Source organism: Dendrobates tinctorius, unplaced genomic scaffold, assembly GCF_039654945.1.
Source record: "Dendrobates tinctorius isolate UK_male_01 unplaced genomic scaffold, ASM3965494v1 ptg000090l, whole genome shotgun sequence".
NCBI lineage: Eukaryota > Metazoa > Chordata > Amphibia > Anura > Dendrobatidae > Dendrobates > Dendrobates tinctorius.
The window spans coordinates 8299908-8321180 of record NW_027361758.1 but is presented as its reverse complement, the minus strand read 5'-3'; the positions used below and the strand labels follow the sequence as shown (position 1 = coordinate 8321180).

The 21273-nt window shown below is 40.5% G+C and overlaps 2 protein-coding genes across 5 annotated transcripts in view; one reads left to right on the top strand and one right to left on the bottom strand.

The window, feature by feature from the left end:
• Positions 1-2805: 2805 nt before the first annotated feature.
• The window catches only part of ARL6IP4 (ARF like GTPase 6 interacting protein 4), a 30611-nt gene continuing 12143 nt past the window's right edge, over positions 2806-21273 (bottom strand). For all 4 annotated transcript variants that reach the window (XM_073586080.1, XM_073586077.1, XM_073586078.1 and 1 more), the window contains exons 5-6: positions 5292-5361; positions 2806-3119 (exon numbers count right to left, since the gene is read on the bottom strand). In XM_073586080.1, coding sequence (XP_073442181.1) covers positions 3066-3119; positions 5292-5361 — 124 coding nt within the window. In that variant the 3' untranslated portion in view covers positions 2806-3065. The remainder of the gene's footprint in view (positions 3120-5291; positions 5362-21273) is intronic.
• Positions 15089-17831, top strand: LOC141098356 (uncharacterized). The gene is made up of 3 exons (XM_073586076.1): positions 15089-15653; positions 16482-16907; positions 17191-17831. The coding sequence occupies exons 2-3, from the start codon at positions 16482-16484 to the stop codon at positions 17734-17736; spliced, it is 972 nt and encodes a 323-aa protein (XP_073442177.1). The 5' UTR covers positions 15089-15653; the 3' UTR covers positions 17737-17831.

The window sequence follows — 21273 nt, the reverse complement described above, 5'->3', positions numbered from 1 at the left end:
CGATACTAAGTCACCCCACCTTTAAACCAAGTGTTTCAGACCCAATATTCAAGTCATGGATCGAGGCAGGAATTGACAGAGTGGAGAGTTGGGGTGATGGGGATGAGTGGCCATCAATTAAATCTCTTGAAGATATGTCTGCTCCAGTCCCTCTTGGGTTTTGAAGATGCTTACAGCTCAAACACTTTTTTAGTAGGCTCCCTCCTTAAAAATAGGTTTTGTAAAACTAGAACCCTATTTGAAAATATCTGCATTGGTTCCGGCACATGTAGACATGCTTTGTCTAGAATATACGCAATGCTAATCTCGTCGCCAGAACAGATACCGCCCCCTTACATGACACAGTGGGAGAGCGACTTGGGGCTAGAACTTAACACGGAACAGAGAGCTAGAATATTCACTCTCGCACATACATCAATCAGTTCCAGGAGGCAAGCTATAAATTGTTGACACGCTGGTATAGAGTCCCCACTCGCCTTCATAAAATGTTTCCATCTTTAAATCTTTTGTGCTGGAGGTGTGGCAAGGCAGAAGGCTCACTTATTCATATCTTCTGGGAGTGCAGAGTGCTCAATCCCTTTTGGTCTGGGGTTAGTGGCATCATATGTAAAGTTACAGATTACGAGGGCGAGTTGGGTCCGGCTGTTTTTGCTGCATCACTGCGGGATCCCCACTAACACTTACATTCATTCATCCTCATTTTCACAGTCTTTTACTAGGCATTTCTCCTACCAGCCAGTTTCCTACTCCACACTGATGAGGGGCAATACCCCGAAACAGCTGTCTGTGGATGGATACCATGTTTTGGCATAGGTGGTTTCCTTCATTGGAGACTGCCCTTCCCGTGGTTGTTCCTTCCCAGGGAAAGACCTGGCTGGTCATTGCTTGCGTTGAGAAACATGTGATGGTGTCTCCGCGGCTTCTGTTCTGCATGTTTTGCATATTTCCCATAAGGGATGGGGCAGTGCTCTAGAATCACTGCGTTGAGAAACACGTGATGTTGATCTCCATGAGTTCATTCATCCTCATTTTCACACTAACACTTACAGGCGCTCTCTTCTAAGATTCCTGATAATGGCGGCTCACACCTGTATTCCCCTGGCGTGGAAGAGAACAGTACGTCCCTCGGTTGCCTTATGGATCACAAAGGTGAATGACCTAATGAATATGGAAGCTCTAACTGTGTCCTTACATGATACCTATGCAAAGTTCAGAGATACTTTGTTTAGCTGGCTAGAATATCAACAATCAGAGGAAAACAGATCTTATCGTAGAGAGATTGTATGAACAGTGATTATCAAACGAAAGAAGACAGCGAGCATTGAACAGTGGTCTTTTTCCCCTTCCTCCCCGTTACCCTCTTATCCTTTTTGTTTTCTTCTTATTAAATTTCTTTATTGAGTAGTTTATCTTCACTTTCCATCTCTTTTCTTTATTTCTTCTAATACCGTGTAAGGCTATGTGCCCACGTTAGCATTTTTAAACGCTCAGCAAACAGGTCTCCTTCCCAAAAAACACGCGTTTTTTGCACAAAAACCGGGCGTTTTTGATGCGTTTTTTTCCCACGCGTCTTCTGGACTATAGGAAATAGCCAAAAGCGCAGACCTAAGCGGAAATTAATGAACATGCTGCGTTTTTTACCGCTAAGCGTTTCCTTAGCAGTAAAAAAACACATCCATTGGCACAAAAAAGGCCAAAATACATTAAAATGAATGGGATGCTTCTTTTAAGCATTTTTTGATGTGGTTTGACCCCGAAAAACGCATAAAAAATGCTTAAAAAACGCAACGTGAGCACACAGCCTAAGGGTGTGTGCAGACGCTGCGGAATCCGCACGGATTTTGCAAAAACCGCAGATAATCCGCAGGTCAAAAGACCACAGCAAATCCACGCGGATTTTTCCACAACGTCTACACAGCGGTTTTTGTTTTTTTTTTACCATTCATTTGAATGGTACTGTACACCGCAGCTAAAACTGCTGCGGGTCCGCAGCGGCCAAAACCGCTGCGGAATCGCAGCGGAATCCGCAGCATGTGCACATACCCTAAAGGTGATTAGTTATTTGGTATTGCTTATAAACACAATATGTTAGAATATTGATGGTCCAGTCACTGACTTTTATTGCTGTGTAGTATTTGTTATATTGTTCTGATTTTTCTGAAGTAAAATTCCATAAATAAAGATTTAAAAAAAAAAAAAAGAGAGACTGAAGTGAGACATGAAACGTGCGTTGGGGTGAATTTGGCAGCCACTGCTCTGATTTAAGTTTTAGTTCACAAATGTCTTTATACAGGAGACTAATTATGGCCTATAATGCCTGGCTCACGGTGTAGGGCACATTATTTTTCTGGGCACATTTACTTAATTTTTTGCATATTTATCTAGGCAATACACTTTTTTGCACATGCATTGAAATTTGTCCTATTTACATTTATGCACCCGTTATTAATTGGACACATTTGGCAAGGGGTTTTGTTTTGCATACATATTGAAATTATACACTTTTATGATACATGCTTTTTTTTTTCTCTCAGTATGCACCAGTCATTTAGTTTGTCTGAGTTCTCTCATTGTACATTAGTGATTTATTTACATTTTTTACTTCCATCCTCCATGTTATTTTGTAGACTGTTTTTCTTGCACATATACCTTATTTTATTGCGGAGTTTGCACACATGGAATAATAAGGGAATTGTGCAATTATTTGATACATGATGTATTTTATATACCAGTGGTTATGTCATATTATATGTGGTTCAGTGGCCTGTTATTTGATGCATCAAAAAAACATTTTTAAAAGAAAAATATATTTTGAATAAACATTTATATATTTTTTGGATTATACATGGTTGTTCTTTCTGGTATCATTAGTTAAGTTCTCTGTCCAACTTTATTTGTTTGTGGACATTTTTGTAATATGCATACAAACTGTGTACATTGTAAAAAATAGATTTTAATACTAAAGAATTTGATCCAACATCTGTAAATATATAGTAAGATTTACCAACATGCAAAATGACCAAATGCGTAGACAGGAAAGTCCAACCATTTGATGAAAATTGCCATTATAACATCCCTGACCTCATCTGGAAAGTTAGGCCATCATTTGCTGTTGCATGCTGAAAAACATAACATAAAAACAACGTTTGTAATAGACAGCCCAAGTCAGCTTTCCTGGAGACATTAACCCCAAGGGTGGTTTGCAAGTTAATGACCGGGCCAAATTTTACAATTCTGACCACGGTCCCTGTATGAGGTAATAACTCTGGAACGCTTCCATGGATCCCCGTGATTCTGACACTTTTCTCGTGTATTGTACTTCATGATAGTGGTAAAATTTCTTTGATATGACTTGTGTTTATTTGTGGGGGGGAAAAAAAAAAAAAAAAAAAAAAAAAAAAAAAAAAAATGGAAATTTGGCGAAAATTTTGCAATTTTCCAACTTTAAATTTTCATGCCCTTAAATCACAGAGCTATGTCACACAAAATACCTAATAAGTAACACTTCCCACATGTCTACTTTACATCAGCACAATTCTGGAACCAATTTTTTAAGATCGGACACCATGTCGTGTTTGAAAAGCCCCTGATGTGCCTAAACAGTGGAAACCCACCACAAGTGACACCATTTTGGAGACTAGACCCCTAAGGGACTTATCTAGATATGTGGTGAGCGGTTTGAACCCCCAAGGGCTTCACAGAAGTTTATAATGTAGACCCGTAAAAATAAAAAAAAAAATTTCCACAAAAATAATCTTTTCGCCCCCAATTTTTAATTTTCCCAAGGGTAACAGCAGGAGAAATTGGACCCCAAAAGTTATTGTGCAATTTCTTTTGAGTACGTCAATACCCCATTTGTATGGGAATACTACTTTTGAGGCACAGTGCAAAGCTCAGATGGGAAGAGGCGCTCCATACTGGATTTCAGATTTTGCTGGAATGGTTTGAGGGTGCCATGTCACATTGGCCAAGCCCCTGAGGTGCCAGAACAACAGAAACCCCCTATATGTGAACTCATTTTACAAACTACACTCCCTAATGAATTTAGCTGGGGGTGCAGTGATCACATTAACAGCTCATGTGCCTCACAGAATTTTATACCAAAAGTGGTGAAGAAAGAATAAATTACATTTTTACCACTAAGGGTGAGTGGACACATTGTGGATTCAGCTGCGGATTTTTCCGCACGGATTTGCAGGTAAAACCGCAGGTAAAGTGACCTGCGATTTAGCTGCGGATTTGCCTGCGGTTTGACACCTGGACAATGGCGCGCGCAGGGGAGAATGAGGAGTTACATTTAAGTGATAAAAGAGACAGCAGGCGGAAGAAAATGGGACTATTACTCCCATCAGCCTAACCCTGCTGACGCTAATAACAGTGACAGAAGGAGCGGCTGATGGGAGTATTCATCAGCCGCCTGCGCAATAAATAAATGAGAAAAAAAACAAAACAAAAAAAAAAACAAAAAACCAACAACAGCGTGGGTTCCCCTGTATTTTCTATAACCAGCCTGGCAAAACTCACAGCTGGGGGCTGCGATACTCAGCTGTCATCGTCAGCAAGGCTGGTTATCAAGAATAGAGTGGTACCCATGCTGTTTTTTTTTCTTAATTATTATCGCCTCCTTCACTCCGTTAATTAAATAAAAATTTACAGAAAAAAAAAAAATATATCAAAAATAAAAACGTTGGGGTCTGAAGCCAGACCAAAATGCCTCCTACAGACACTAAGCAAGAACTGGAGAAATCTCAGCCAGCGAGTGGGTGTATACTGCAGAGGAGGAGTTAACCTTCTGTGTTCACTTAGTGTCCTCCTAGTGGCAAGCAGCATAACACCCACGGTCTGTGTCCCCCAATGAGGCATAGGAGAAATAAAATTAGCATAAAATAAGCATGTGCACTGCTGCCCAATCTCGGGATAAATAAAATTACCTCTTTTCCTGTAAATGGATAACTTTACACTGTGGTAAAAACACTCAACAACCGTTTCAAGTCTTCAGTAAACGTATGGGAAAAAAATAATTAAAAGGAATATCTGGTTAAAAGAAAAATTTCGACATTTATAAATACACTGAGTAAATAGATAAATGTCAAGTAGCGTCCCCGGCCATGCATTTACTACACTGATATCTACATGAGCTGTATAACTACAGTTGCAGAAGAGGAATTCTTGCCTGGTTCCCCTACAGATTACAATTGACTACTGGAGGTCCTATCTGCAGCTTCTAAGAGAGGGTTTGATCAACCACTTAAAGTAGGATTACTAATACCTCAGTATTATTACATACACACCTTATTGATATCTCTGTGCCGATCTTTGCTTACAATTTCTTCAAGTACTTCACCGTCTCCCTTAATAAGCCTGCACAAGAAACAACATAGTGCAGGTCAGTAATTGTGATTGGTCCTATAGGAACACAACAAATACATACAGTCGGATACAAGCATTGGTTGTATTTGGCTAGGAATGTATATGAAAGTAAAGAAGAGGTCTAAGCTCTAAATAGACTTCTCAAAAAATAAAGGGAACACTTAAACAACAGAATATAACTGAGTAAATCAAACTTCTGTGAAATCAAAATGTCCACTTAGAAAGCAACACTGATTGACAATCAATTTCACATGCTGTTGTACAAGTGGAATAGACAACAGATGGAAATTATTGGCAATTATCAAGACACCCTCAATAAAAGGAGTTGTTCTGCAGGTGGGGACCACAGACCACATCTCAGTACCAATGCTTTCTGGCTGATGTTTTGGTCACTTTTGACTGTTGGTTGTGATTTCACACTTGTGGTAGCATGAGACGTACACAACAACCCACACAAGTGGCTCAGGTAGTGTAGCTTATCCAGGATGGCACATCAATGCGAGCTGAGGCAAGATGGTTTGCTGTGTCAGCATAGTGTCCAGAGACGCTACCAGGAGACATGGAGGGGGCCGTAGGAGGGCAACAACCGAGCAGCAGGACCGCTACCTCAGCCTTTGTGCAAGGAGGAACAGGAGGAGCACTGCCAGAGCCCTGCAAAATGACCTCCATCAGGCCACAAATGTGCATGCGTCTGCACAAACGGTTAGAAACTGACTCCATGATGATGGTCTGAGTGCCCGACATCCACAGATGGGATGTATCAAAAAATTGTGATGTTGTACCCCTTAATACATCCAAGCTGAAATTACAACAATTTGCACTGACAAATCCTAGTGATTTTGTCCCTATAGTGGACGCACCTGTTATTGAAGCCTATATAACTGCTGTAAATCAAGCTATAGAGAGAGTTTAAAACATTCAAATACTAAACAATTTCAGAATCCCAATCTCACTAGAGCAGAGATGATGGCCTTGGAGGATCTTGTCCATGACGGCGACAACCATCAAACCAGCCGATAAAGGTGGTGCTTTCGTCATCATGGACACAAATATTTGGCTGAAATAAGGTGATAATTAAGTGAATCACAGGTTTATGAAAGAATTAATGGAGATGCTAAATTTTTTATTAAGAATAAAATTAAAAATCTTTCGGCTGTACCATTACAACAAGGTGTTATAGATTTAAATCTTTATACATTTTTATTGATTGAAAACCCAGTGACTAATTATATATATTCTTCCGAAAATTCATAAGATTTTAAAAAAATCCCCAGGGGAGACCTATAGTTTCGAGTAGTGATTCTATTTTTAATTCTTTGGGGATTTTATTGGCTAAAATTTTGGGTCCATTAGCTAAACAGGCTACTTCTTTTGTATTCGATACTATGGATTTTTTATTGAAATTGGGACATGTTCAGATAGAAAAAGGGAAAAAGCACTGTGGTCCAGCTAAGGACAAAGGCGGCTGCAGCTTTACAAAATTTTATTGGACAACTTGAAAATATATATGTGCTTTAAAAAAAATATGTGCATAGCAAACACCGAGCACACCAGTAAGAACAAGCGACGCGTTTCAACTAGACAGCCTTACTCATGATCAGATACGAGAGTCACCATTTTTCTACTGAAATATTAGTTAAAGCCACGGATAGAAACAATCTTCTGAGTTTCGATCAGGGCTGTGGAGTCGGAGTCGGTGCTCATTTTGGTGGAGTCGGAGTTGGAGTCGGTATAAAATGGACCGACTCCTAAAATATATAATAAATTGGGTACAGTAATTCAATGCAGGATGTGCTGAATATTTTTTCATAGGAGTTTGGGAAAGTTATGAAATGTCCTATAAATGGCTGTTATATTCCTGATCTAAGGCTACATTCACACACAGCGTTTTTCCTGTGTTTTTTGAGGATACGTTTTTCAGCTGCAAAAGTTGATCATCTTTTTATAAAACTATCACCTGAAAGGTTTTTGAGCTCATAGATAATGTTCTCAATAGCAAAAGCAGATTAGAAATCTGCTCTATCTATATATCCATTTATCCATATCTTATCTGTACCAAAAAGAATGAAAACCGGGTAGTACACCAATATATATTCTGTTCTATCTAAATATCTTGATTATTGGATCATAAAAATGATTAAATGTCTGAGGTTCACATTGTACTACAATAAATTTTTCACTTAAATATAAGCAATATGTGTCGGAGTCGGAGTCGTGGAGTCGGAGTTGGAGTCGGTGTAAGGGAAATTGAGGAGTCGGAGTCGCAGGTTTGGCTTACCGACTCCACAGCCCTGGTTTCGATAGCCATCATCCAAGGAGGATGATTGACTAAAAGGCAACGATTCTATCTCTACGGGTTAGAAGGATCGTTAGTGAAGATGATGTGTTCGATGTGGCTTTGAATAATATGCGTTCTAAATTTAGACAAAGAAGGTATCCTAAAAAACTTTTGGAAAAGTGTAAAATGGATGGTAAAGGATTAACACATGAATTTTTTTTATGTAAATCTAGAAAAATAGATAAAAATTGGGAGAGAATACCTTTGGTCACAACTTGTGAGGAAAGTAAAGTTATAGTTAATATAGTTAAGCGGCATTGGTCGATGGTGGGCAAACTTTTGCCCAATATTAAAGAGTTTAATATGCCTCCTCTAATCTCGTTTAAGCGATCTGCAAACATTAAAGATAAATTGGTCCGTGGTGATGTTGGTGGATCTGCTACATTTACTCAAACATCTTTAAAGGGAATTTGTCACCCCATTTTTTTGAGTATCAGCTGCCAGCACCACCAGCAGGGGCTTATCTTTAGCATTCCGTAAGGCTGTAGATAAGCCCCTGATGTAACCTGTAAGAGAAGAAAACTGAGTTAGATTATACTCACCCAGGGGCGGTCCGGATTTGGTCCGATGGGTGTCGCGGTCCGGTCCGGCGCCTCCCATCTTCTAACGATGACGTCTTCTTTGCTGCCTGTCGTGGCTCTTGCGCAGGCACACTGCTCTGCTCACCGCTATAGCTTTCTAGAGTGTACAGATAGGTTCAGAAACATTTGGACAGTGACCGAAACCTTGCGATTTGGGCACTGCATGCTACTATTTTTTATATAAAATGATAGAATTGAAGTGTAGTCTGTCAGGTTTAATTAAAGGGGTTGAACCATAAAATCCGATGAAATGTTTTCTACAAAGCCTCCTCATTCTAGGGGCTCAAAAGTAATTCGGCAAATTACCTTTACCAAAAAAAAAAAAAAAAGTTTAATTTTTCATACTTTGTAGAGAAGTCTTTGCAGGCAATGACTTGCCTGAAGTCTTAAAGCAATTGACATTACCAAACACTGGGTTTCCTCTCTTGTGACACTTTAAAAAGCATTTACTGCAGACAATTGTTCCTTGCTTGTGGGTCTCTCTGCCTTAAGTATGTGAAATGCTGCTCAATGGGATTGAGATCTGTCAATTGACTCAGCCACTGCAGAAGATTCCACTTCTTTGCCTTAAAAACCGCTTAGGTTTCATTCACAGTATGTTTTGGGTCATTGCTCATCTGTATTGTGAAGTGTCTTCCAACCAAACATGCTGCATTTGGATGAATCTGAGCAGAATGTGTCGCCCTGTACACTTCAGAATTCATCCGGCTGCTTCTGTCTTTAGTCACATCAATAAACACTAGTAACCCAGTGGCATTGGAAGCCATGCATGCCTATGCGAACATACTGCCGCCACCATGCTTTACAGAGGATGTGGTGTGCTTTGGATCATGAGCTATTCCAGCTAGTGTCTGGTGCTAAACTCCAAACATGTACTTTTCCAGGAAGTCCATTTTAATATTCGGAATTCTGGGGGAAGAGAAAGAAAGAGGGGAAAAAAAAAAAAAAAAAATTTCAAGCGGAACCTTCACAGGACGGCTCATCCATAGTTTCAAGCCTTCTCCATACATTCTTCTTTCCATCATTCTGGTACGGGTTAATCTTAGTTTCATATATCCAAAGAATTATTTTCAAGAATTGGGCTGGCTTCTTTAGAGGTGTTTTGCAATATCTAATCTGGTCTATTTTTAAGGCTGATTAATGGTTTTCATCTTGTGGTGAACACTCTGTATTTGCTCACTTGAAGTCTTCTCTATATGGTAGACTTCGGCTACATTCTCACAATGAACTTTAGGTGTGTTTTTGACGGTGTGTGTTTTTTGCTGTGTCAAAAACAGAGTCTTACAGTTCAAGCAAAGTGGATAGGATATATAGAAATATCATGCCCATTGTGCTTCTTTTGAAGACTGCGTAAACTCACATGCAGTGCATTTTTCTAATCCGCAGCATGTCAATTTTGATTGCTTGTACCTGAGTTCTCGGTGCAGATTTGCCCCATACACATAAATTAGATGTGGAAAATCCGCAATAAAAAAAAAAAAAAAAAAAAAAGCACATGCATTTTAGTTCATCCAGTGGTGTGCATATCAAATATTAAAGAGCACTTCAAAATCAACATATACTCTCAAATTCGGCCTTGCATCACTTTTAGCCGAATGAAGAGAACCATAAAATTAAAACGAAAAGAAAAAACAATCCAGCTCACCGTACTGCCCTGCCGGCAGAATCCAAATCCTTGCGCACGGACTTGACCAGGCAGTCAATCAACAGTGAAAAAGAAAGAGAAATTCCAGCGCCAGAAATGAAAAATTAAAAATCCATTTTATTGTGCCAATGCATATTAAAATTCCAGCAGGAATGTTGGTTACATTTAATGTCAGAACATGATTAAGACCTGAGGCGTCGAAACGCGTTGTTCTGCAGTCATCCGACTAGTATGCTGTACCTGCTGGAATTTTAATATGCATTGACACAATAAAATGGATTTTTAATTTTTCATTCCTGGCGCTGGAACTTCTCTTCTTTCTTTTTCATAGAATTGAAATAGATTTTTATTTAAATTGCTAAAAACCAGTAAAATATAAAATACAACATGTGACCTATCACAGAGTGCCCAGTAGGGGGATTGTTTGCAATATTGTAATGTCACGGTCAGATTTTAATATCTTACCTAGTTGGCTCCTTATTTCTGTTACCGTGCTATTTGTTTATGTATTAACAATTTTGTTACAATGGAGATATACAGTGTTTATGAACATAGGTGATGGTAATTGATCATAGGCTATTTCTGCTTTTCAATCTTGATACCCATTTGGTTACATTGGACTACATAGTCCTTAGATTATCTACCTCTATAGATAATAATTAGCAGTGATGTAATGTTATTCATAGCGTGATTATTAACCCCTTCATGACCCAGCCTATTTTGAACTTAATGACCTGGACATTTTTTGCAATTCTGACCAGTGTCCCTTTATGAGGTAGTAATTCAGGAACGCTTTAACGGATCCTAGCGATTCTGAGACTGTTTTTTCGTGACATATTGGGCTTTATGTTAGTGGTAAATTTAGGTCGATTTTTATTTTATTTTTTTTTCTTCACAAACGCAAAAATTAACGGAAGTTTGGCAAAAGTGTCACAATTTTCAAATTTTGAATTTTTATTCTGTTAAGCCAGAGTTATGTGACACAAAATAGTTAATAAATAACATTTCCCACATGTCTACTTTACATCAGCACAATTTTGAAAACAAAATTTATTTTTTGTTAGGAAGTTATAAGGGTTAAAAGTTGACCAGCAATTTCTCATTTTTACAACAAAATTTACAAAACCATTTTTTTAGGGACCACCTCACATTTGAAGTCACTTTAGGTGTCTATATGGCACAAAGTACCCAAAAGTGATACCATTATAAAAACTGCACCCCTCAAGCTACTCAAATCTACATTCAAGAAGATTAACCCTTCAAATACTTCACAGGAACTAAAGCAACGTGGAAGGAAAAAAAATGGACATTCAAGTTTTCCAACAAAAATTTTCTTTTAGCATCAATTTTTTTCATTTTCACATGGGTAAAAGGATAAAATGGATCCTAAGATTTGTTCGGCAATTTTTCCTGAGTACACCGACACCTCATATATGGTTATAAACCACTGTTTGGGCGCACGGCAGGGCTCAGAAGGGAAGGAGCGCCATATGACTTTTTGAAGGGAAAATATGCTGGAATATTTAGCGGTTGCTATGTCGCGTTTGGAGAGTCCCTGTGTGCCTAAACATTGGAGCTCCCCCACAAGTGACCACAGTTTGGATACTAGACCCTCCAAGGAACTTATCTAGATGCATAGTGAGCACTTTGAACCCCCAGGTGCTTCACAAATTGATCCGTAAAAAAAAAAAAAAAAAAAAATTATTTTTTTTTTTTTTTTTTCTTCACAAAAATTTTCTTTTAGCCTCAGTTTTTTCCATTTTCACTTGGGCAACAGGATAAGATGGATCCTAAAACTTGTTGGGCAATTTCTCCTGAGTACACAGATACCTCATATGTGGTCATAAACCACTGTTTGGGCGCACGGCCTTTGACTTTTTGAATAGAAAATTAGCTCCAATCGTTAGCGGACACCATGACGTGTTTGGAGAGCCCCTGTATGCCTAAACTTGGGAGCTCCCCTACAAATGACCCCATTTGGAAACTAGACCCCCTAAGGAACTTATCTAGATGTGTAGTGAGCACTTTGAACCCCCCAGGTGCTTCAGAAGAGTATAACGCAGAGCCGTGAAAATAAAAAAAAAAAAAATTTTCCCTCAAAAATTTTTTCTAGCCCTCTATTTTTTATTTTCACAATGGTAATAGGAGAAATTGGACCCCAAAAGTTGTTGTCCAGTTTGTCCTGAGTACGCTGGTACCCCATAGGTGGGGGGAAAAACCACTGTTCGGACACATGTTGGGGCTCGGAAGGGAAGTAGTGACGTTTTGAAATGTCGACTTTGATGGAATGGTCTGCGGGCGTCATGTAAGTTTGCAGAGCCCCTGATGTGCCTAAACAGTAGAAACTCCCCACAAGGGACCACATTTTGGAAACTAGACCACCCAAGAAACTTATCTAGATGTTTGGTGAGCACTTTGAACCCCAAGTGCTTCACAGAAGTTTATAACGCAGAGCCGTGAAAAATAAAAAATTTTTCTTCCACAAAAATAATTTTTTTAGCCCCCCAATTATTTATTTTCCCAAGGGTAACAGGAGAAATTAGACCCCCAAAGTTGTTGTGCAATTTTTCCCGAGTATGCTGAAACCCCATATGTGGGGTTAAACCTCTGTTTGGGCACATGTCGGGGCTCGGAAGGGAGGGAGTACTGTGACTTTTTGAATGCAAAATTGGCTGGAGTAAATGGTAGCGCCATATCGCGTTTGGAGACCAAGTGATGTGCCTAAACAGTGGAAACCCCTCAATTCTATCTCCAACTCTAACCCCAACAGACCCCTAACCCTAATCCCTAACCCTAAACCCAACACACCCCTAATCCCAACTGTAACCCTAACCACAAGCCTAACCCTAAGTCCAATCCAATCAATTCATGACACCACATAGGCGGCATGGGTCGTACTGGCACGACTTTTCATGACGCCTATGTGGCGTCAAAGGTCGGGAAGGAGTTACACTATATGTCAGATAAGCATTCTACTAGTTATGGGTGGTCACTAGACCTTGATAGTCTATATTTTTCTTGAGCTTATTTTTGCCCATATATACATAATAGTATATAGCAGCAAATTGATAGGATAGATTAGTGTCCCCCTACTGGGCACTCTGACAGGTCACATTATTATAATTATTCATTTTTATACCACCATTTATTTCATGGTGCTTTACATGTGAAAAAGGGGCATACAAAGACAAGTACAATACACGGCACACACAAGTACAAAAGGAGAGGGGAACATGTTGTATTTTATATTTTACTTGTTTTTAGCAATTTAAATAAAAGATCTATTTTAATTCTATGGTTCTCTTCATTCGGCTAAGTGATGCAACTCTGAATTTGAGTGTACATACATTTAAGTGCGTTTCACTTGCAGAAACACAAAAACGTATTAAGTTACGTACCGGTAACAGTATTTTTCGGAAGCCCATGACAGCAACACGAGAGAGGGGATCCGCCCTTCAGGAACAGGAAACCTACAGATACAAAAGGGCGGCACCTCTCCCACGCATCAGTCGGTTTACAGAGCTTGAGAGGCTACCATGGTTAGTGGCACATCATGTATATATATATATATATATATATATATATATATATATATATATATATATATATATATATATATATATATATACACACACATACATACACTCACTGGCCACTTTATTAGGTACACCATGCTAGTAAGGGGTTGGACCCCCTTTTGCCTTCAGAACTGCCTCAATTCTTCGTGGCAGAGATTCAACAAGGTGCTGGAAGCATTCCTCAGAGATTTTGGACCATATTGACATGATGGCATCACACAGTTGGCGCAGATTTGTCGGCTGCACATCCCTGATGCGAATCTCCCGTTCCACCACATCCCAAAGATGCTCTATTGGATTGAGATCTGGTGACTGAGGAGGCCATTTGAGTACAGTAAACTCATTGTCATGTTCAAGAAACCAATCTGAGATGATTCGAGCTTTATGACATGGCGCATTATCCTGCTGAAAGTAGCCATCAGATGTTGGGTACATTGTGGTCATAAAGGGATGGACATGGTCAGCAACAATACTCAGGTAGGCTGTGGCGTTGCAACGATGCTCAATTGGTACCAAGGGGCCCAAAGAGTGCCCAGAAAAAATTCCCCACACCATGACACCACCACCACCAGCCTGAACCGTTGATACAAGGCAGGATGGATCCATGCTTTCATGTTGTTTACGCCAAATTCTGACCCTACCATCCGAATGTCGCAGCAGAAATCGAGACTCATCAGACCAGGCAACGTTTTTCCAATCTTCTACTGTCCAATTTCGATGAGTTTGTGCAAATTGTAGCCTCAGTTTCCTGTTCTTAGCTGAGAGGAGTGGTACCCAGTGTGGTCTTCTGCTGCTGTAGCCCATCTGCCTCAAAGTTCGACGCACTGTGCGTTCAGAGATGCTCTTCTGCCTACCTTGGTTGTAACGGGTGGCAATTTGAGTCACTGTTGCCTTTCTATCAGCTCGAACCAGTCTGCCCATTCTCCTCTGACCTCTGGCATCAACATGGCATTTCCGGCCACAGAACTGCCGCTCACTGGATTTTTTTTCTTTTTCGGACCATTCTCTGTAAACCCTAGAGATGGTTGTGCGTGAAAATCCCAGTAGATCAGCAGTTTCTGAAATTCTCAGACCAGCCCTTCTGGCACCAACAATCATGCCACATTCAAAGGCACTCAAATCACCTTTCTTCCCCATACTGATGCTCGGTTTGAACTGCAGGAGATTGTCTTGACCATGTCTACATGCCTAAATGCACTGAGTTGCCGCCATGTGATTGGCTGATTAGAAATTAAGTCTTAACACACAGTTGGACAGGTGTACCTAATAAAGTGGCCAGTGAGTGTATATATATATATATATATATATATATATATATATATATATATACACACACACACACAAACAAACAATCTATATATCCTATTTACAATTTATATACAATCTCCCACATAAGGTAAATCCGTGAAACAATCTTCTAAAAGGAATGCACCCCTATACGTGAACAAGGGAGGGAATTAAGGGTGCTGTCATGGGCTTCCGAAAAATACCGTTACGTAACTTAATACTTTATTCGGACTCGCATGACAGCACCACAAGAGAATTACAGAGATGTAAACTAACTTAGGGAGGGACTACAGCCTGCAGCACCCTTAAGGGCCTTTTACACTAAACAACGCACCAGCGATAACGATAGCGATCCGACCAGGCATAGATCGCTGTTGTGTCGTTACGTGATCGCTAGATAGCTTTCAAACAGTCCACTCTCGTCAACGACTCTAGAGAGATCAGCGATCTGCATAGCGACCTCGTTGCTCGTTGAGTACCTTTCACATTACTAAACAAAAAACGATTCAGACCTCGGTGGGCGTGCTTCAGCGTTTAATTTACAACGCCCCCCAAAGCGCCGATTGGTGGTCACCGCTACGCTGTCATTGGCCGGCGGCGTCATTAAAGAGGACGTAATAGCGTTACAGTTTAAATCTCTGGAGCGCCGTGGTTAGCTTAAACCAGCATTTTTCTCCCTAGAGACAACAGTGCATTTTTGGTTCGATTTCGCTATTCGACCTTCAGCAACCCTCTTGAAGGATCATCATCATCATTGGTTATTTTCAAATACCTCCATTTTGAATATCATCTCAACAGTGCAAATTTTTTTATATTTTTTCTCCCTAACTTTCGGAATTTTCGCAACGTCAAAGGTAAGTTTATCTTGGTTCCAAAGTTTTATTTATTTTTTTATGCCCTTTTTTTTTTTTTTTTTTATTTTATCGTTTTATTTTTGTGTACTGTAGAAACCGCGCCCGCCCCCATTTTTGTAATTGTTGAACGGGATACCTTTCTAGGACAGCGACCAAGCTTATGCGATTCAAACTCTTTTTTATTGTGTCTATGTTCATTTTGTCCATATGCACATGTCCGAGCAGCCATTTTAGTTTTGAAACCGCGCCCGCCCCCATTTTTGTAATTGTTGAACGGGATACCTTTCTAGGACAGCGACCAAGCTTATGCGATTCAAACTCTTTTTTATTGTGTCTATGTTCATTTTGTCCATATGCACATGTCCGAGCAGCCATTTTAGTTTTGAAACCGCGCCCGCCCCCATTTTTGTAATTGTTGAACGGGATACCTTTCTAGGACAGCGACCAAGCTTATGCGATTCAAACTCTTTTTTATTGTGTCTATGTTCATTTTGTCCATATGCACATGTCCGAGCAGCCATTTTAGTTTTGAAACCGCGCCCGCCCCCATTTTTGTAATTGTTGAACGGGATACCTTTCTAGGACAGCGACCAAGCTTATGCGATTCAAACTCTTTTTTATTGTGTCTATGTTCATTTTGTCCATATGCACATGTCCGAGCAGCCATTTTAGTTTTGAAACCGCGCCCGCCCCCATTTTTGTAATTGTTGAACGGGATACCTTTCTAGGACAGCGACCAAGCTTATGCGATACAAACTATTTGTTATAAAATGTATGTCCGTACCTAAATGAAAGAGTTCTCACCATTTCCTTTCTTTTTTATTACAGATGGCATCAAGTAGCCAAGTTGCTAACAGCCAAGAGTTCATACGCCTATTTATTGAGATGTATCGCTCACTGCCCTGCCTATGGAAGGTGAAGTCTCCTGATTACAGTAACAAATACAAGAAGAAGGTTGCATATGAAAAACTTGTCAATCTATATCAAGAAAATCACCCAAGCGAAACAGTTGACGAGGCTGTTATTAAAAAAAAAATTCAAGCTCTACGCACAGTGTTCAAAAAGGAATTGAACAAGGTGGAAAAGTCAACAAGGTCTGGGGCAGGTACCGATGAAGTGTATGTTCCGAAGTTGTGGTACTACAACTTGCTGGAGTTTACGCGAGACCAGGAAATCCCCAGGGTTATGCACTGTTCTATGTCACTGCCACAAGAGGAAGAAACAGTGACACGGCCTGATTCCCCTCTAGTCGATGTAAGTATGTTTTGGGTTTCCCTCCAATAACCTATGATACATATATATGTACATGGTACAGTTGAGTTTTAGTCATTAAGTTGATGATTTGTAACTTTGTTCACAGCTGATACCTCTTCATTTTAAATTGGTTTATCATTACATAATTTCTACACATTTTGTCGATGACAGTACGTAGCCAGTACCAATGTTCACACCCCCTCTTAATAAATTATTGTTATGTGTTTAAAAAACACTCGTTTTACTTTTTCTGTGTTTTAACCTTTTTTTTCTGTTCTTGCAGCATGTAACAGAAGAGGTGTCACCTACACCATGTGTAATTCCTGAAACCCCTGCAACATCAAACCCAACCGACGAGGAGGCAGAGGAGGCAAGTGTGTCCGTGGGAGCGTACACTGTGCAAAGGCGTAACCCTGTGAGTAGAAAAAGAAAGGCCACCGCTCCACCTTTTCCTGAGTTTGTCGATATAGCAAAGAACATATTGTCGCTGCAGGAAAAGCAAGCCATTGGGGGCTTTGCGCACATGGTGGACGAAAGACTTCGGTCTCTGGACGTTACACAAAGGCTTCAGGCTGAGAGAATTATATTCGAAGCGCTAAATAAAGCTGCTGTTGGACAACTAAAAGACAGTTATATTCTGGTGGATTCCCAAGCAATGTCAATAACCCCAAGGCCGCAGACACAAGAACAGGTAACAAGCACGCCAAGAAGGGCGATTCAGCCGCTACACAGCATGAACTTTGGAACCCCACATTGGCAGTCTGGCCCATTCATAAATCCTGGAAGGCAGCAACTGAATGACTCAGACTTAAGTTACACTCAATTATAGTTGTTATGTTAACTTTTTGTATTAACAAAATTGTTTGGTTTTTCTTTTTTGTTTGTTTATAAAAAATAAAAAGTGTAATTAAAATCTTTGCTTTACACATGACTACAATTCCAAGTCCTTTCTAGACTGAGACAAAAATTGTTTTGCCAGTTAGGCTTTTTAATTTCTTTCTTTAAGACTGATTTTTAAACAAACCATGAAAGTTTAACATATGTCAACATGACATAGACAATTTTTTAAAACAAAACAAAAAAAAATTAAATGTTATCACCCTGCGGTTGGGCTGCCACAAATTGGTCCAGCATCACTCCGAGTTGGTGTAACGCAGACATCGCCCTCCTGTGTGCTGCCAAGAGTTCAGGTAAGGTTGGTATTTCTGTTGAGGAAATTTACATTGTTGATGGCGGTTTTGTAAATGTCCATGCATACGGTGCCATAGTATGTGGAGCAGCATATGGTGGCATAATGTGGGTTTGGTAGCAAATGGGCCATATCCAATGGATCGCAATATGGGGCCATAGTGTTAAGTGGCAGCAGATGGGTGCATACGGTTCATGCTTGTGGTGAAACACTTACGTTTTTGTTGCGCCTCTGACTCTTCAGAAGAGGAGATAACAGTCCTTCCACGTCGAGTGGCAACACGTACTAGAAAAAAAAATGTCTAAATAAAGAGTATGCCAGCAACTGTTACACAAATTATAATTTCACACATGCTTAAAAAAAAAAAAAAAAAAAAAAATTATTACCGGAGGTCGAGTCAGCTCCAGCTTCCCGGAGTGATACTGGAGAAAACACACCAATTGGGGATGAAGTGGAGGAAGCAATTTGTGGTTGAGGCGTTGAGGGGGGCGAGGGGGTCCTTACGGGCTCAGGTATCTAAAAATATGAAATTGAGCATTGAACATTTCCAAAGCGGTGAAAACATAAAAAAAAAGAAACGGTATTGTAATACTCCATTATTGTTTCCTCCCTGGAATAAACTTTGGTTTTTATTTTCCGTTCGGCTTATGTGAACCATGACTTCTTTCCCCCCCCCCTATTCTTGTAATTTTCAACCCAATAACAATACTAATAACATGAACAAACGCATTTTATACACTTACGGACTCTGCTTCAGGAGATGCTTGCACCGCCTGGCTTGCGTGTGCTGCGGGGGATGTTGGTGCTGCAGGTGCTGATGGGGCTGGGGCCGCCGCATGCGCCGCTGTTTGGAAAAAACAAAACTGAGGGCAAAACGACTTATATTTGCGTTGTGCAATTTCACTTGTGCGAATCATATTTTTTTTTTTTTTTTTTTACACTGTAAACCCAGTTGGAAAAAAAAAAAAAAAAAAAACACAGAAAAAAGTTTAAAACATACTATCTGGAACACTCACCTCGGTCCCTCCGCACTTGTTGTTGGAGGCTGGTGAGGAGGTCTCTTGAGCGAAAGCACAGATCTGCCAGTTTTTTTCTGATTTGCGTTGTGGTGCGTTCAACTCCGAACCGGCGTAACAGTCCTCGCCTGATCCTACGCAACACAGCCCGCTTGTGTCTCATGGGGTGTGCATGCGCCTGTCCACACGCATAATCGCGCCTCTCCATCTCCTGTACCAGGAAACGCATTTCGGCCTCCCCCCAAGGTGTAGCTCTCTGTCTACCAGCCATTGCTTCCTGTTTTGCTTTCACAACGCAGCAGGGACGGCCACAAGAACGTCGTGACGTCACGACGTTTTCCCGCCTCATTTGGTGACGCTACTGCGTACTTTTTGTTCTGGTACTACTGCGCGCTTATCGGTGACGCTATAGAGTCCACTTAAGGGCGGTTGTAAAATGGCGTGTTAACGGATCGCTACAGTGCTGATACTGTGTCTCAGGGCTTTGTTATTTTTTTTTTCTTTTAAAAACCAGTAACACTTTGAAAAGTAGCAACTATGTGAATTTATTGTTGTTTTTATCACACAAGAATGAAATAAACATGTTAAATAAACACTTTTGCTGTCTAGATTTCATGCTGCCAAGTAACAGCACCAGGCCCATTAAAATATTGGCAGTATTCGTCCCTGCAGGCCTTAGCATCATCACGGTTTCTTCCCCTTGCCAGTGCTTGAAGTCCAGGTACTGCGGGATCATTGTCGCGCCACCTACCAAGAACAAGCTGACCATTTGTTGTGTCAACAGAGTCCACAAAGGCAGGCGGAGTGTAATCATTTGCATCGCGGCGCCGCAGAAAATTGTGCAGCACGCAACAAGCCATAACGACCGAGTCAATGGATTGCAACTTTAGGTTTATGGGTGTGTGGAAAATCCGAAAGCGGCTGGCCATGATGCCAAACGCATTCTCAACAACCCTTCGTGCCCTTGACAAACGGTAGTTAAATATACGTGTTTGCTCCGTCACACTTTTTTGTTGGTACGGTTTCAGTAGATTCGCATGCAGCGCGAAGGCTTCATCACCGACAAAAACAAAGTTGAGGTTGGCGGTTGTCTCTGTGTTGGGAGGCAGGTTCAGGTCACAATTGGTCAATCGCTCGCCAAAAAGTGTATGTTCTAACACTCCACCATCTGAAATCCTGCCGTTCATGCCAACATCAACATTTATGAACTCGTAGTTTGCATTAACAAGGGCCATAAGGATTACACTAAAATAGCCCTTATAATTGTAAAAATAGGATCCACTGTTTGGCGGTTGGGTGATCCTCACATGTTTACCATCCAAAGCCCCCCCACAGTTTGGGAACTGCCAAAGCCGCTCAAAATCAGAGGCAATATTTTTCCACTCCGCCACTGTTGTAGGAAACTGGATGTAGCTCCTGAGGCTTTGAACTATGGCATTGCATGTTTCAGGAATCAAACTGCTGAGCAGTGACAAAGAAACGGCAGAAGAAAATTGCAGATCTTTCAGTGATCGTCCGGTGGCCAGGAATCTCAGCGTCACGGTCAATCGTTCGTCTACCGGCACAGCAGCTCGCATTTTGGTATTTCTCCTTTCAATCAATGGCGTCACCCTGGCTAGTAAAAATTTGAAAGAGTCCTCTGACATCCGCAGATAGTTCTTGAAATCCTGAGGATTGTTCTCCTGCAGTTCTCTTACGAGCTGCATGTGTGAGAATTCGGACCTCTTCGCCAACCACTCTCTGGTCCACATGCGCCGCTTTCTTTTGGAACGCCTCTCTTGCATCTGTGCCTCTTCATGTAGCCGACCAGCCTCCAACACCAAAGCAGCAGCCACAATAGCACGCTCTGCGCCGTTCATGATATACAAACTGCAACATAAAATAAAATCAATAGACGATTTGATAACAAGAGCTTCATTTGTATAAAGCCAACACAATAATCATTAACAGTATTACTCTAAAAAAAAAAAAATTGGTACTATTAAAATACATACCTGGCAAACAGAGTTGTTCTTTTGATGAATAAAATGAATCCACTAATAAAAGCGCAATAGCGATTACAATAGGGACGCCGAAGCAACCGCGTTGTGAAAGCCGTTAAAATATATACGCTGTAGCGACTCACACTGGAACCAAACCGGTTAACATCCAATATGCTTGG